This window comes from Choloepus didactylus, chromosome 21 (genome assembly GCF_015220235.1).
Source record: "Choloepus didactylus isolate mChoDid1 chromosome 21, mChoDid1.pri, whole genome shotgun sequence".
NCBI classification, from domain to species: domain Eukaryota; kingdom Metazoa; phylum Chordata; class Mammalia; order Pilosa; family Megalonychidae; genus Choloepus; species Choloepus didactylus.
In genome coordinates this window covers 37,732,406-37,748,416 of record NC_051327.1, presented here as the reverse complement: position 1 = coordinate 37,748,416, position 16,011 = coordinate 37,732,406, and the positions used below count along the sequence as shown (strand labels likewise).

The window sequence follows — 16,011 nt, the reverse complement described above, 5'->3', positions numbered from 1 at the left end:
ATAGAGTAGTTACATTTACTTTTTAAAAAACGTTTATTCTGAAATAATTTTAGACTTACAAAAAGGTTGCAAAAACTGGACAAAGAGTTCCCATATGCCCTTCATTCAGCCTACTCTAATGTTAACATCTTTCATAACCATAATACAATCATCAAAACTAGGAAATTAATGTTGGTATAATACTCATTGACTACAGACCTTGTTTGTATTTCAGCAGTTTTCCCACTGATGCCCTTTTCCTGTTCCTGAATTCTACACTGCATTTATTTGTTCTGTCTCCTTAGTTTCCTCCAATCTGTGACATTTCTTCAGTCTTTCATAAACCTGATAATTTGAAGATTACAGTTCAGTTACTTTATAGAATGTCCATCAATTTGGGTTTGACTGATGCTTTCTCACAATCAGATTGAGGTTATACACGTTGGGGCAAGAAGAGACATGCCCTTCTCAGTGCATCCTGTTGGGGGTACATGATGTCAATATTTAATATGTTTTATTAAATAGCTATTTTCTGGGGTTGAAATTCACCTTAAAGGCTTTAAAGTTTTTCTGATTTCACTGAGTAATTTGTGAGTAATTAAGTGCTTGCTTCTTTCCTTTTTTTTCCCCCCTTTAACTTTTTCAGGTATTTGACTGGAATGGTTGACAAAAGGACACTTGAGAAATATGAAAGAGAAGCTAAAGAAAAAAACAGAGAAACTTGGTATAGCAAACTTGTATGACACTATAAAAATTACTTTTAAGGAAACCCTGAAACCCTGCCTGCTTTTAGTGCTTTTGCAGTCTATTAAAGTATAAGTTCCTAAGGTCTAAAATGGTGTCAGAACCACACAGCAAAAGTTTGGAAACTATCCAAACATCCAGTAGGAAATTTCGAATAAATTATAAAACATCCATTCAGTTGGGTCATTAAATGGATGAATGGATTGATTTAAATGAAAATTACATTTATAGAATTTGTAATAACTGGGAATAAACTTAGTTATGGTTGTAGTTGGGGAGAAAGCTGGAAACAATTGTATTTAGGGTATGATCATTAACTATGTAAATAAACACTGGAATGAAAGAATGGAATATTATTGACAGTGGTTGCCTTTCAGTGGTGAGAGAAAGGGTCAACTTCTTTCTGCTTTCTAAACTTATCTATTTGTTACATTCTTTTATGAAAAAATTAGCAGGCCTTAATCTGGATGGAACATTGATACTCTTTTTTTAATTTGTATACCTTTGTATTAAGAGAAAAAAATTTATAATCGGTGTTCCATTAAAAAATAGATTACATACTATGAAGTACAGGTGATGAGGTAACCTAAACTAACATCTATTATCGATGGTTTAAGTTTATACGTAAATAATTTTTTTGTGGTAAAATAATTTTTAGCAAGTAACCATTGTTCCCAAATGGCAGGTAAGTGGCCTTTACTTTTAATTTCAGTACCCTTTGAAAATTATCCCTACACAGCCATTATTTGTGTTAACCTTTGATTATTTTAAAAAAAAAAAAAAGGAACTTATTATTACTGAACTCAAAATGATACTGGCATTGGTAACTAAAGTAGTCTTTTTGTGTACATTGTCAGCTTGTTTTCATAAGTAATGTTTGCTTTTAGAATATATAATTGACTGTGGATATGTGAAAGCTCCAGGTGTTTGAATCACAATGATACAAGTTTTATTTTCTTAATTTTCATTTCCACTCGATCCTGTTCATAGTTTAGATGTTGCATGATGGATGTAAAGCTAGAAGTTATCAATTACACCTTTAATTACAGGAGAGCTTAAAACCCTCAGGTTCTTAGCAGTATTCATATTTTTAAATTCTTTCAGGTATTTGTCTTGGGCCTTAGACACAAATCAAGAAGAACGAGATAAGGGTAAAACAGTAGAAGTGGGTCGTGCCTATTTTGAAACAGAAAAAAAGCATTTCACAATTCTAGATGCACCTGGTCACAAGAGTTTTGTCCCAAACATGATTGGTGGTGCTTCTCAAGCTGATCTGGCTGTACTGGTAAGAGTTTTTCCAATCTGTGTATTTGTTGCAGCCCCACCTGAATTTCAGTTATTTGAGTTTGCCTTCTAAAAGCAAGAATTCAGGTGGCAGGGAACCATAATAATGTTCATGTCACAATTTACATTTTAGTTTGAGTAATCTACTCAGGAAATCTCTGTAATTTGACTTATTTATGAATATGTTGCAAATTTTTTCTCACATTGCTTACTAATCTATTATCTATTGCTGTGCCAGAACTTAGTGTCTGCTAAAAGCCAAGACCAGTGCTAGGTAATGTCAGTACGAAGATGAATAAGAAATAATTTGTTTCCTTTAGGCCTTAAGGTCATTCTGCAATTTTGACAAAGTACTGGCCCTGGATCACATACATTTTGAATTATATAATACACGGGCACACCAGATTTTGGAAGAAATGGTTACCAAAATCTGAAAATCATCAAAATCTTAAACATAAACCATCAAAATTTTAAACGTTCTTCAGTTTGTGATGTTCAAAAGAATGTATATTATGATTCGTTTGCCTCTATTGTGAAAAACTTCTGCTATAACTGAAAGGAAGATTTTTTTTGCTAGAAGGGTAGACCTGAATGTGAAAGAAAAAACTATTTGATTTCTTGGAATAGGTAATCTCTGCCAGGAAAGGAGAGTTTGAAACTGGATTTGAAAAAGGAGGACAGACAAGAGAACATGCAATGTTGGCAAAGACAGCAGGTGTAAAGCACTTAATTGTGCTTATTAATAAGATGGATGATCCAACAGTAAACTGGAGCAATGAGAGGTAAGCTTGGAGCCTTGCTCTTCTTTTACATACATGTTAGTATATTAAAGGATGGTTTTGTTATTGTATGCCTTTTTCTCGAGGGTTTTACTAAGTTTTGAATTTTTAAAATGATGAAACCAGAGTCCCGTTGCTTTACATTATAATCAGGTTCTTTATAAATCTTAATAGATACGAGGAATGTAAAGAGAAACTAGTGCCCTTTTTGAAAAAAGTTGGCTTCAATCCCAAAAAGGACATTCACTTTATGCCCTGCTCAGGACTGACTGGAGCAAATCTTAAAGAGCAATCAGATTTCTGTCCTTGGTACAGGTAAGTAAACTTTTTTTCCCATTAAAAAAAAAAGTATATGTCTTAATAAGTAATTCAAGAGAATATTGGTATTACCTTGGCTTTGAAACATATCAGGACCTTTGCCCACTTTTAAATTGGATTGTCTTTTTATTATTGAATTTCAGAATTTTTTTTATATATTCTGGATCCAAGTCCTTTTTCAGATTTATGTTGTACAAATATTTTCTCCGATTCTAAGGCTTGGTATTCTTTGAAGCACAAAAAAGTTTTAAATTTTGATGAAGTCCAGTTTTCTTTTGTTGCTTGTGCCTTTGGCATCCTATCTAAGAAAATTCCTGTTTCCTTTAAGCATTGTATAGTTTTAGCTCTTACCTGAATGTTTCATTTTGAGTTAGCGTGGTGTAAGGTATAAGATCTGTCTATGTCTAGGGGTTTTTTGGCATATGGACATCCATTTGTTCAGCTACCATTTGTTGAAAGTATTCTTTTGTTATTGAATGTTCTTGGCAACGTTGTTGAAAATCACATGACCATAAATGTAAGAGCTTATTTCTGAACTCAGTTCTGCTCCATTAATCTATATGTCCTTAGGCCAGTACCAGTCTTGATTACTTTGTAGTTAAGTTTTAAAATTGGCAAGTGAGAGTCCTCCAACTTTGTTTTCAAGATTGTTTTGGAAAGTCTGGGTCCCTTGAATTTTCATAGGAATTTTGGGATCAGTTTTGTCAATTTTTGCAAGAAAGGCAGCCTGGGATTTTAATAGAGATTGCATTGAATCTGTAGATCAATTTGGGAATTATTGCATCTTAACAATATCAGATCTTCCAATCTATATTCTGTAGTTTTAAAGAGGAAATTATTATGGACTCTCAATTTCAGAGCTGGAAAAGTGCATAAGCATTAAGTGATACAGTGTAGTCATTTTATTGCAGTGTGTGTGCTATTGCTATAAAATAGTTTTCCAAATCTTAACTTATTTACAGGGAAGCTTATCATGATGTTCTATTTTGTTGTAGTTTTAATTTTCTGAGGAGTAAATGAGATGCAATGGATAATAAATTATTTGAATGACAGGAGTACATGGGTAGAATAAAAATAGTGTTACAACCATGTTTTTATATAAAGGTACAGTTGTATAACTTATTAAAATTTTGATATTATTTACTTTCTTTATTGTTATGTTCTCAGTGGATTACCATTTATTCCCTATCTGGATAATTTGCCAAACTTCAATAGATCAGTTGATGGACCAATCAGGCTGCCAATTGTGGATAAATACAAGGTATCTAAAATGTTGAAGAAACTGGGTTCTAGGAGAGGTGGGGTCATTGTTTCATGTTTTGTTTTTAATTATGAAACAAACTTTATTAAACAGTAAAACAGATTGTTTTAAAAATAGCTACATATTAAAGTGAAACTGCTAGATCTCAAGGATTTGTTCGTAGTAAAGTTGATGGATATTAACAGTCTTCTAAAAGTACTGTGCTAGTTTATATTACCACCAACATTGTATGAGTGCTAGTTTTACCACAGCCTCACTGACCCTGGCTGTTAGTCTTCTTAAAAAAAACAACATAAGAAACTATCCTTATTGTTTTTAACTAAAATTTCAACTTAATTTTTTAAGTTTTACAGTATCAATTTATGTAATTTTTGCCCTCTACAAATACCTCATTCTTCATTAGTTTCACGGTATACTTTTTGAACAAAGTTTTTTCCAATTTTATATATGAGGAAACAGGCTCAGAGATTGAGATAACCTGAATTCATACAAATAATTTGGATCTTCTAACAACATTTTTTTACTGTCTCCTGCTTTCTTTTAAATATTGGGCATATCTATCAATATTATAATTTTACATATTCCTATTAAAACAAATAGTATAGGTTATTACCCACCCTGTGTTTAAGATTAATCCTAGGCATTCTACCACTTTAGCCAAATAATTTTCCTTTATGAGTGAGCCTTGCATAATTTCACTTTGGACTACTGAGCTATTTATCGAGCATCAATAAGTCTGAAACTTGATTTTTTATGTTAAATTTCATCAGGATATGGGCACTGTGGTCCTGGGAAAGCTGGAATCAGGATCTATTTGTAAAGGCCAGCAGCTGGTGATGATGCCAAACAAGGTAAAAATTAATAATGCTCTTTATTTGAATTTTCTCAGAAATATTAGCAAGAATCCAGAACTTTTCAAATGCTTAGGGGTTTCCCTTCAAAGAAACTTAGCTTTTAAAATTCAGGATTACATTTATTAATGTCAAGTTCAAATTTTGAGAAAGGCTATAGTTACTCAGTAACAAATGTTAATGGAGAAGTCAATATTAACAGGTTAGGCTTTTTCTTCTCATGTTAGTGCTAAAAGATCATCATCAAGAGAGCTTATAAAGTTCAACCCCATTTTTTTACAGGCCTGATAACAGAGATGTGGCATGGTTAAGCAACTTACTTAATAAAATGAATTAGTAAGAGAGGCAGAGATGAAAGCTCAGGTTTAATCGTGGTATAGTAAGCTTTTTATTTATACATAGTTATGTCGGGTACTATAAAATAACGACTCCAAGCTATGCTTTTAAATTGTTTTGAGAGCAGAGGATAGGCCTTTATCCTACATAGGTCTCTTAATGTTCCTTACCTTACTGTAATTTCTTCCTCATTGGAGTTTCATTAAAACATGCAAAATCACCTTTGTGTTATTTCTGACAGCTCAGTTGCTGACATTTGCAAATGACCTGTTGCTAAGAAACTGTTAACCTGTTTCCCAGGAAGAGGGCTTCTCTGACAGCTCCAGTGATGTTGCTTATGTAGGAAAATAGACCTGAATCATTAGAACCTCTAAAGACAGATTTTGTTAGACTTAAGTGGGAATTTCTTTACTATGTTCATTTCAGGCACAATAAATTAGAAAACATGCATTTTATCTTAAAGTATCCTCAGTGTTAAATCCTACTTTTTCTGAGGTAATTATCTTTGCAACTTGAAGGATGACAACTGAATGAAAATAATGGTCATTTTGAGTCTTGCTCAGTTTTGTTTGTACAGTGGTCACAAAAGTGCAGTTTGCTCGTGGAGATGGAGGGCAGATTGGTGGTTGCAAAGGGCTGAGGAGAGGGAGGAGGCAGTGGGAAATGACTGCTTAATGGGTACAGGGTTCTTTTTGGGGTAATGAAGATGTTTTGGAACTAGAAAGAGGTGTTAGTTACACAACATTGTGAATATAATAAATACCACTGAATTGTACACTTTTAAAATGGTTAAAATGGCAAATTTTGTGTTATATTTGTATTCTATAACATTAAAAAGAAAGGATGATTCGGTTTGGGTAGGTGAAGTTAGTGCCTGGTGGTAGCTGCAGGTCAGGAGCCTTAATATATACTAGTACAAAGGAAGTGGCTATTTTCTGTGGAAGCTGTCCCTTTATAAAATTACTGGACATATAATATTCAGCCTTGAAAACTCAGTTCAGTTTAATCTTACTGACTCAATGGAACAGAGCTACGATATTTTTAAAGGTGTAGAAGTCACACTATTTTACACTAAAAAATAAATGAAGTTCAGTAAAAATTGGCCATTTTTTTACTTCAACCTTCTAAAAAATTGTTCCAAGAAACAGATTGACTTTTAGACTTTTTCTAGGTGGGTAATTTGTTAACTCTCGGTTTTTACAAAACAATCCCCGGAAGCCTGTGGTTCTGATACCTATGTCACTCTTAATACCTTTCCTTAACTTGAGAGTTTGTTGGTCTCAAACTTAATTTTTGGTAACTATGGGTAAAGTTAATCTTTAGATGAGCTCAATTATATTTGGTCATAAAAGGGTATTTTTGGAGAGAAGGCTTTATGTTGGATTATTTGGGCAAAAAGTAGTAAATAAGTCTTATTTAATTTGTATATGGTAGAGCTGTTAGTGTCTCCCTCTGTCCCATTTCAAAAATGAAAAATTGAGCTAACAAATACAGCTCTATTTTAGTTCTTGGAAGGACTTTCAGTAGACAGGTATCATTGAAGTATAAGCTACTTTTTGGGAAAGAAAACCGTTGTTTCAGGGGGATGTGCTAATAGAGTTTAGCAAATGACATTTTGTAGAACTCTAATCTGTCATCAGAATGGTTCATGTTGTTTTGAGGGCTGTTTTTTTGTTTTGTTTTGTTTTGTCTTGTTTGCTGGCACATGTTTAAAAAATCTGAATTCTCTTCAAGAGCAGATACGGAATAAAATGAGGGAATATTTTGGGTATTGCTTTCACTTTTTTTTCCATTGATATGCTTTTGTGTGTGTGTGGTGAAATACACAAAACATAAAAGTTAACATTAGTGACAGTTACTACATTTACAGTGTTGTGCAACCATCACAACTATCTAGTTCCAGAACATTTTCATTACCCCAAAACGAAACACCATATCTATTAAACAATTGGTATGCTTTTTAAGCCTTATTGTTCAAATAACTTGAGAAATACATACTTCAGATGTATTTGGGGATTGATAGGTATTGGGAGATTCATCCATTAAATCCTGGAATTCCGTAAGTTTTTTATTCAAATAAATATTTTGACTAATGAACCACCACAAAAATATGAGACTGTAATTCTTCAGCAAACATTCAGATCATTTTATGTTCAGTAATGCAGTGAGTACATTTAATATGTCAGAAAAATGCAATCTTGGTTTTTCTTTAAGCACAATGTGGAAGTTCTTGGAATCCTTTCTGATGACGTAGAAACTGATTCTGTAGCCCCAGGTGAAAACCTCAAAATCAGACTGAAGGGAATTGAAGAAGAGGAGATCCTTCCGGGATTCATACTTTGTGATCCTAATAATCTTTGTCATTCTGGACGCACATTTGATGCCCAGGTAAACTAGTTACTTACTATAGTTGCCTTAGTGGTCTTTATTGTCTTTGTGAAATTAGGATTTAAAATGCCTTTTGTTCTGATTATTGGTGATATGCTACTTAACCCAAATTAGTGTGTAGGAGAATTGAAATAGTATAAACCATATAAATTATATGTTACAACCGTGATGTATGTATTACACAAATTCTTTAAAAGATAGTACGAGTGCTTATTGGATAGGTATTATTCTTTGTTAAGTTCCTTTTTATTTTTGATCTTCTGGTGGTGATTTTTAGAATGCCTCATATCCACTTCATAAAAACAGATATTTGTGTCATGTATCATTACTGTATTTTTCTCAATGTGTCCTTCCTTTAAGTAGGGCACAGTTGCCTTGGAGGTTGTGATGTGTCTGTTCATTTAGAACAAATAACTTTCTAGACTGGAAAACATGCATTTTGTCCAATTAGCAGCAGCCTGCCCTCCACAGGGAATGACCTAGTAAATCACTGGTGTGGGCTAACAGAACTTTTGAGTTCTGTTAGAAGGGTTTAATATAATGACTAATTAATCAAGTTAGGGTTTGATGCCAAAGGATATAAAAGGTTATTTCCTTTTACGGGACCTTGGATATTGGGATATGGCTAAAGCTCTGACAAGTTTACGTCTAGAAAAAAACAGCATGTGAACAGTAACTTAATTCTTTGAGGAGTTTAAAGGAAAGGCTCCCCAGTAAAGATAGTCTGTATATTGTTTTTAAAGTTGAATAGGCGTTTGCCAAGAAGATCACTAGGGTAAAGGGTATTCAAGTTCATGCTTTGAGGCCAGGCAACCTGACCCATCCCATGAACAAAATTAATATGACCCATCTCTTCTAACACAAAAATAACTTAAGTTGTTGTCCTGCTGAGGTGGTGAGTTACATAATCTTGTGATACTGTATGACACTTTAGAACATTCTTTTTACCCTAGGGATAAAGATAAAAATTTTTGTGTTTATTTGACAGATAGTGATTATTGAGCACAAATCCATCATCTGCCCAGGTTATAATGCGGTGCTGCATATTCATACCTGTATTGAGGAAGTTGAAATAACTGTGAGTTTAAGATAATTATTTTTTCATTTTGTCTTAAGGCTGTTTTCATCTTGATAATTTCTAATAGGCAATAGTGATGTACTCTTTTTTTTTTACTCCTTAATAAAAAGATTCTTTTGTTTGGTACAATTTTGATCTTTTCATCCTTTTTTCCTGGGTAGGCCTTAATCTGCTTGGTAGATAAAAAATCAGGAGAAAAAAGTAAGACTCGACCCCGTTTTGTGAAACAAGATCAAGTATGTATCGCTCGTTTAAGGACAGCAGGAACCATCTGCCTTGAGACCTTTAAAGACTTCCCTCAGATGGGTCGTTTTACTTTAAGAGATGAGGGTAAGAGCTTTTAAAATTGATATCTAGAAGTATATCTATAAGATGCTTAGCTTCGGTAATGTTCTTCTGAGGACAGTACACATGGCATTGTGTTCAGAGAAAACTTGGATTCGTGTACTACAATATATTCATATGATAAATGCTCTGTGAGTTGAATAAAATGAACAGCAGACAGCATGGACCATACATTCTAGCAGTAATGCCCTGGGTCAAGTAAGAATCTTCATGTTGATACTCAGATAGTAATGGGTTTTGAGAGCCATAAGACAGCCAGCCCTAAGACGAAATCCTTTGTAATTTGCATGATTAAAGCCCACTTTAAGGACTTAATCCTGTACAGCAAGTTTTTGCTAAGCTCTACTTGTGGTAAGCACTGGGAATATAACCTTAACTTCAGAGAAAACTGTATAAAGACAGTTTTATTCATTTTTCTTTAAAGTCTTTATGCTAAAATTTGTTGATAAGGGAGCTGGTTTTGAGTTTGTCCTATTAAGATTATTAATATACCAATCACATCTCAGGCAGTCAGAAGATAAGAAGTTGAGATAGCAAGAATTTTTAACCCTAGAGAATTATGTTTTTCTAAAGAGTAGCTTGGCTTTTAGGTATTTCACAAGATCCAGTGGGTTCTGTATCTTTTATAAACTGGGAGTGCTTTTGAGCTGCAGGAATGCTACCAGAGGGTTCTGTTTACTGGACTGCAATTGAGCATTAAGTGGTCTTTTGTGCTTAGTATATGTCACCCAGCATGAAGTTTTCAAGGTTCAATCATGATAAAGCATGTATTGTCCTTCATTGCTTTTTACTGCTGAGTAGTATTCCATTATGTGGCTATTTTGCATTTTGTTTATCCAAGGGTAGGCTTTTGATGTAGGAAATCATATCTTCTTTCCAGCTCCCCTTATAAAAGACACACTAACATAATCTTTATTTTTTGATTTTCTGGTAGGGTTCAGATTGATAGTTTGTCAGTGATTCATACTTGTTTCCTCTATGAGTTTTGTAATAAGACTACCTAATCAGAAGACATGCTTTTGGTGGAAAAGTGAGCTAGTTAGCAATGTGGTTGTAAAAATTACTTTTGTGATTTAAAATAATGATCTATGATACCTTTCATAGACTTGCTGTTAACTACTGAAAAGTTTTTGTTTTTTTTTTTTTTTGTCTTTTACTTTTAAAATTTGATTTCTAGGTAAGACCATTGCAATTGGAAAAGTTCTGAAACTGGTTCCAGAGAAAGACTAAGCATTTTCTTGATGACCCTGCACAATACTGTGAGGAAAATTGACTGCAAAAGCCTACTTCACACCGCCTTCTCTTATTTCTGCCCATTGACAAACCTCTCCCCATATTTTGCAAAGAGAAAATTCACAGCAAAAGTCCACATTATGTCAGCTTTCTCATATTGAGAGCTCTGCTATGCCACTGTTGAATTTTTCCCCAAGATTTTTTTCTTCCCCTCTCAAACTCTGCTTCCTTGGACAGATTTGGCAATAGCTTTGTAAGTGATGTGGACCTAATTGCCTACAATAATGAAAACCTACAGAATTTTTTTTTTTTTTCCTTCATTTTCCCCTTAGGCATATTTAGGCTTTTTTTCTCCCAGGCAGATCATTCTGAGTGTGCGAGTGTGTGTGCACATGTTAAAAACACAACTACCATGTTAATAAAATATTCAATTTGAAATCCTTTTCGGTATTTGAATTGCTTTTAAATAATGTTTTTTATCTGGATGTAACATTGTTGCATTAGCTTTTTAACTTAACCAAGTAATTGAATACATTTTATTACTTGGATTTTTCTAAACTCTTCCCCGACCCACTACTTTAAATGAGGCATTTACAAACAATGTTCAAGTTTGTATTAAAGGAATTAGTTTGACCCCTTCTTTTGATGGTTAATGCATAAATACAATTAAATACCTTTTTGCAACTGTGACACTGCTTTATTAGGTCTATCCTTATTTTATGCTAATTTATATTTTAACATGATTTCTTAAACACAGTATGTTTAAAATAGAACAGCATACTGTAGTTTTTATAAGTAAGCATAATGAAATTGTACCCCTACAGGAAATTCCATTAACTCATTAAATCAGTGGAATTTATAATAAAGAAAGCATGTTGAGACCTGGCACAAATGCCTCCTTTAGCATTTATAAGAGCTGCATGCATCCAGTATGAAAACTATTGATTTTACAAGTGCCAGTTCTCCAAGGTCCTCAGTTCATTCTTTGTATCAGTAACTAAAGGTTGGATAATCCTTGCTGATTAAATCTCAGTCTAGGAACTAAGTGAACAGAGTCATCAGAATTTGCACAGACTGAAATTTACAGTGATGAGCAGAATCAAGCACAGTTGAAGTTTTATCTCAATTATTTGAAATTGAGTTTTCTTAAAGTATGAAGCTGAAATTTGTTAAACCGTTATTTAGACAAACCACACAATGTGGTGATTTTTAGATTGAAGGCTGTATTTCTGCTGTAACTATCATGACTGAAATTTTTTAAGAGGATATAATGGGAAATAGAAGACACAATTTCTGGATTCTTTGGAAGTCCCCTTGATTTTTAGTGGTGCCATTCATTGAAAACTTGGCCACTTTTAGATTGTCATTTAACTCTAAATAAGATACTTTGTAATTGTATAATTAATGGGAAATCCTCCTTATAATCTTCCTCCTCAGAAAAGAAAAGCCTAGTTAGACTCTAACTTGATGTTACCCTGTTTTCTTAATTATGGAATCCCCATTCATTTCACGAATGAGGGAACATTTTATGGACAGACTCGTTATTGTCCTGCAGCTTCCTATAACTATACTTATGGCTATTTAATTGCATGAAATTTAAATAAATTTTATTATGCTTGCAAATCTCTGGGCTTTTATTTTTCTGGGAAATAGGAGAGCTTTAATCAGGATATAACAACTTTGTACTTCCAAGTTAATAAGAACAAAATACTAGCAACTGCTTGGATTTTTAACGAATCACTGAAATTATTTCCAAAGATAGATTTTCATTTTAAAATTGAACACATTTTTAAAAACCAATTATGTTTGCTGTTAAAACATTTACACTTTTAGAATATTCCTGTGCATGTTGCCAAGACTGTTAAGTAAACCACATGGATATCAACTGAAGGGCCTACCTCTAAAAAATAAGACATAATTTTAAAAATACAGTTGTAATTTTAAAATAAAAATTTCATTGGATTGTACCACATTTGAGCAAATAATAATTGGATTACTTAGAAGAAATGTCAATGTTCAATTAACCAATTACCATACATTTTATGGGGTTTGAAGTTCATTGAGGCAGTTTTCCCATTTAAAACTGATGCATTTTAAACTCCCCCAGCCATACTGGCTCATTATTTCCATGAGGAAATAAACTGTCTGAGGTGAACTGGCAGTGTGTGGAGATGTTGGGCCTTTAAAGAGCAATACAAATTCCTATTTTGTCATTGTCTTTTGCAATGCAGTATGCTTTTGTGGAAGACAATGAAAAATAGGGCAGTTGGCTATATATTTAGGATATTACAGACCTAAACATTATTCTTTACCTTTAGCATAGATAGGTTAGAATCATTGTTTCCTTTGCATCTTTTTCCAGTAGTGAAGCTTTTTCTCTAACTTTCAAGTGAGATTATTTAATTATAATTTTTAAATTAATAAACTGAATTTAAGTGAAAAGATGTCACTGAAATAAACCTAATTGTCATTTTAAACCCTTATGTGGGGGAAGGAAAACAGCAAGTTTGTAAGATGCAAAAAGGACTTTTTAAGCAAAAATCTATGTAAATTCACACCAGAAGAGTTGTACTGAGTGTGTATTGCCATGAAATTAAGCAAATAGTAAAGTGGTCTTGAATAATTAAACCCATGTGTATTTCTTTGTTTGAATTGAAAGTCTTGAAATATGTGATAAATGAATGTAAAAATTTTGTAAGCTGTCAAAGAGTACAGGTTGTTCATTGTAACATAGGGTTATTCATACTTGTCTGCTAGTTACATAAACTAGAACTGCTTTTAGAATATGGGACTTTGAACGGCTGTAATTGAACAATTACTGGCATCCTCAGCTGGAGCGCTGCAAATATTTTGGGTCTTACTTAAAACCAGATGCACTTTCACAACCTAAGAAAAAGGTGAATATCATCAAAAATTGCTCCTCTGATGAACTTTTGAAAAAAATTCAGTTAAACTCACTGGTGATCTTCAGGAACACTAGTCATGTGACTAAGTACTCTCTGATCCTTGATGACTACTACAATGACAGCACTCCAGCACCTTTCCTCACTGGCATGGACTTTCTCATGGAATGCTGCTTCATGGATGATCACTTCATTGCTTTGGGTGGGGATTAAGGTAGTCAAGGGGGGAAATACACAGTTTTTATTACCGTTCTTAACATAAAGCAACGTTCAACCTTTAAAACTCTTTATGAAAACTCTGGTTACAGCACTATAGTTCTGGTTGTAGGATGATTAAATGTTATATTCAGTGTTGGCCTCCCTTATCAGAACAAACTGTGCCATTAATCCTCTCACAGACATATGTAAGGTAGATAGCAATCAACTAGATTTTGGGGGATGATTTTTTTTACACCAAATAATATACTTTATTTCTCCAGCTAACTTTTCAATGATTCTAGCAGATGCCATCTAATATATTCATTATCTTGTTTCTTTCTTTGGCAATCTTGCTATGGCAGCAACTTGGTAAATAAGTGTGATTACATATGCACAACTCAGACGACTTAATAGGTTTAAAGTTAACAGTCAGTTGGTTATATTAGATTTCATAATAAATGTAATAGGAAGTATTTTTATTTTCCAGTACAGTTCAGTGGATTCCATTTGAACCAATTACTGCCAGAATTCAGGCAGGGTAGATTTGGTTCAACTTTTGATGGATTTGGCTCTAGGATAGTCTTGATTTTCAGTATCCTAGAACATATTGAGTCTTCCCTACAATAAATACACTTTTCACATACCTCTAATCCTATGCTTCCTTGAAACATTAACATACTAGCTGAAGTGTTTACTAAGAAATCATAAGGGCCTGCAGGTGTGGGAGTGGAGATTAAAAACTTTACCTCCAGTATAAGGGAAGAGCAGATAGGCACTATGTATGAGAAGGCAGAAAATGCCAGGACTTCTTAGGCAGCCCTTGGAATGTAATGTCTTCTCTGCCTTGTTGTACGTGCCACTGTGCCCTTTAAAACTTAACATGGACACCTCAGGTTTATGGACAGCAAAAATGGAATGACGTTTGTTTCCTGAGGCCCTCTCCACCAGGCACGGTAGCTTCGTGCTTCAGATGTCAGCCCAAGTCCTTGCTACCTCCTTTCCTGCTACCCATGGAGGAGGGTTTGTGCTGAAGCTGGAGCTCTTCATGCCTCAGGGGACTGCCCTTGCCTCCATTTTCCTCTCATACATTAGGTGAAATTGAGGTCCCAGCCTGGAAGGTCTGCAGTTTTGTTTTTTTTTTTAAGTAGGGAGGATTACAGGAAACTGGTTAGGTTGTGAATTTTTTTAACCTAATTCCAAAGCATAAAAGAATATGTAGGAATTACGGGAGTCCAGAGGTCAACTTTTTTTATGATTTGTAGCTACCTACTGTGCCTGAATTGGTGCCTGTGTGAGGATTAAGCCCCTTAGTCTGCTCTTGCAATTATTCAAATTACTGAAGTAAAAAAGAAATGCTTTTGTAATAACAATAAAAAATTGTCATCTTCCCTTTTGAAGGATTTGTCTGTTTGTTTATAATCACCTGTATTGTATCATACTATGAGTGTATCTGTTCATTTTCTGTATAATCCTTTATTTTTGTATCAAGTGTTAGAATCACCTACCAGCAGATTTGTTGGATGGATCTATTTAATAAGCTCTGTCATAAGGAATTTACAAACTTGTGATCTGCTTGCATATGGTATATATAAGGCTTTTGTGTGGTGTATATGACTGAACCATAAAAAAACCCAGCAGCCCCACAGGAAGTTAGACATGCTTAATATTAATAAATCAAATAACTACATCACAGTATGTGATTTTATCTGACCAGTAAAGTTGGGTAAACATCAGTGATTATTCTTTCATATCTATGAAACTATATTCAGGATTTTTAATAAGGATCAAGAGACCAAATAGTACTTGCCTTTCTTTACTGTACAGGGCAAGAAGAAATTGATAAACAGAGGCAGTATGTGTTAAATAAATGGCAGCAATACATTCCTGTACACTTTTTTATCCTGTGAGCTAGAATAAAGGTTCTAAGTACCTGGCTTTTGTGACCATTTCCCAGTAATTAACACAACTAATTGTTTTTAGTCTTAAAAGACTAGGTCTCCAACCCTGCTGCTCAAACATCTGTACTTGATGTTTCTTGTTCCTTAATTGTCTCTGGGCACCAAACCGCATTATAGGCACTCTACTGCTGTGGTAAAAGACTGATAATAAGATCTTTGTACTTCCAACACCAGAGGACTTTACACTTCATGGCATATGCAACCAGTTTTGGAGATGCAGGGCTTTATCAGTGCCTTCCCAAGCATAAAGAAAGCATGAATACCTTTAAGGCTGTAGCTTTGTTGTGAAGATTTGTGTATCCCCCAGTCTAGAATAACTTAAGGCCAAATAACAAAATGGAATTCGAAGTATTCCA

General features: G+C 33.9%; 1 protein-coding gene across 4 annotated transcripts in view; it reads left to right on the top strand.

The window, feature by feature from the left end:
- The window catches only part of GSPT1 (G1 to S phase transition 1), a 29,973-nt gene extending 14,879 nt beyond the window's left edge, over positions 1-15,094 (top strand). For all 4 annotated transcript variants that reach the window (XM_037815473.1, XM_037815472.1, XM_037815475.1 and 1 more), the window contains exons 6-15: positions 626-703; positions 1,828-2,008; positions 2,635-2,789; positions 2,961-3,101; positions 4,272-4,365; positions 5,136-5,216; positions 7,767-7,940; positions 8,929-9,018; positions 9,180-9,348; positions 10,541-15,094. In XM_037815473.1, the coding sequence (XP_037671401.1) occupies positions 626-703; positions 1,828-2,008; positions 2,635-2,789; positions 2,961-3,101; positions 4,272-4,365; positions 5,136-5,216; positions 7,767-7,940; positions 8,929-9,018; positions 9,180-9,348; positions 10,541-10,593 (1,216 nt within the window). In that variant the 3' untranslated portion in view covers positions 10,594-15,094. The remainder of the gene's footprint in view (positions 1-625; positions 704-1,827; positions 2,009-2,634; positions 2,790-2,960; positions 3,102-4,271; positions 4,366-5,135; positions 5,217-7,766; positions 7,941-8,928; positions 9,019-9,179; positions 9,349-10,540) is intronic.
- The last annotated feature ends 917 nt before the right edge of the window (positions 15,095-16,011 follow it).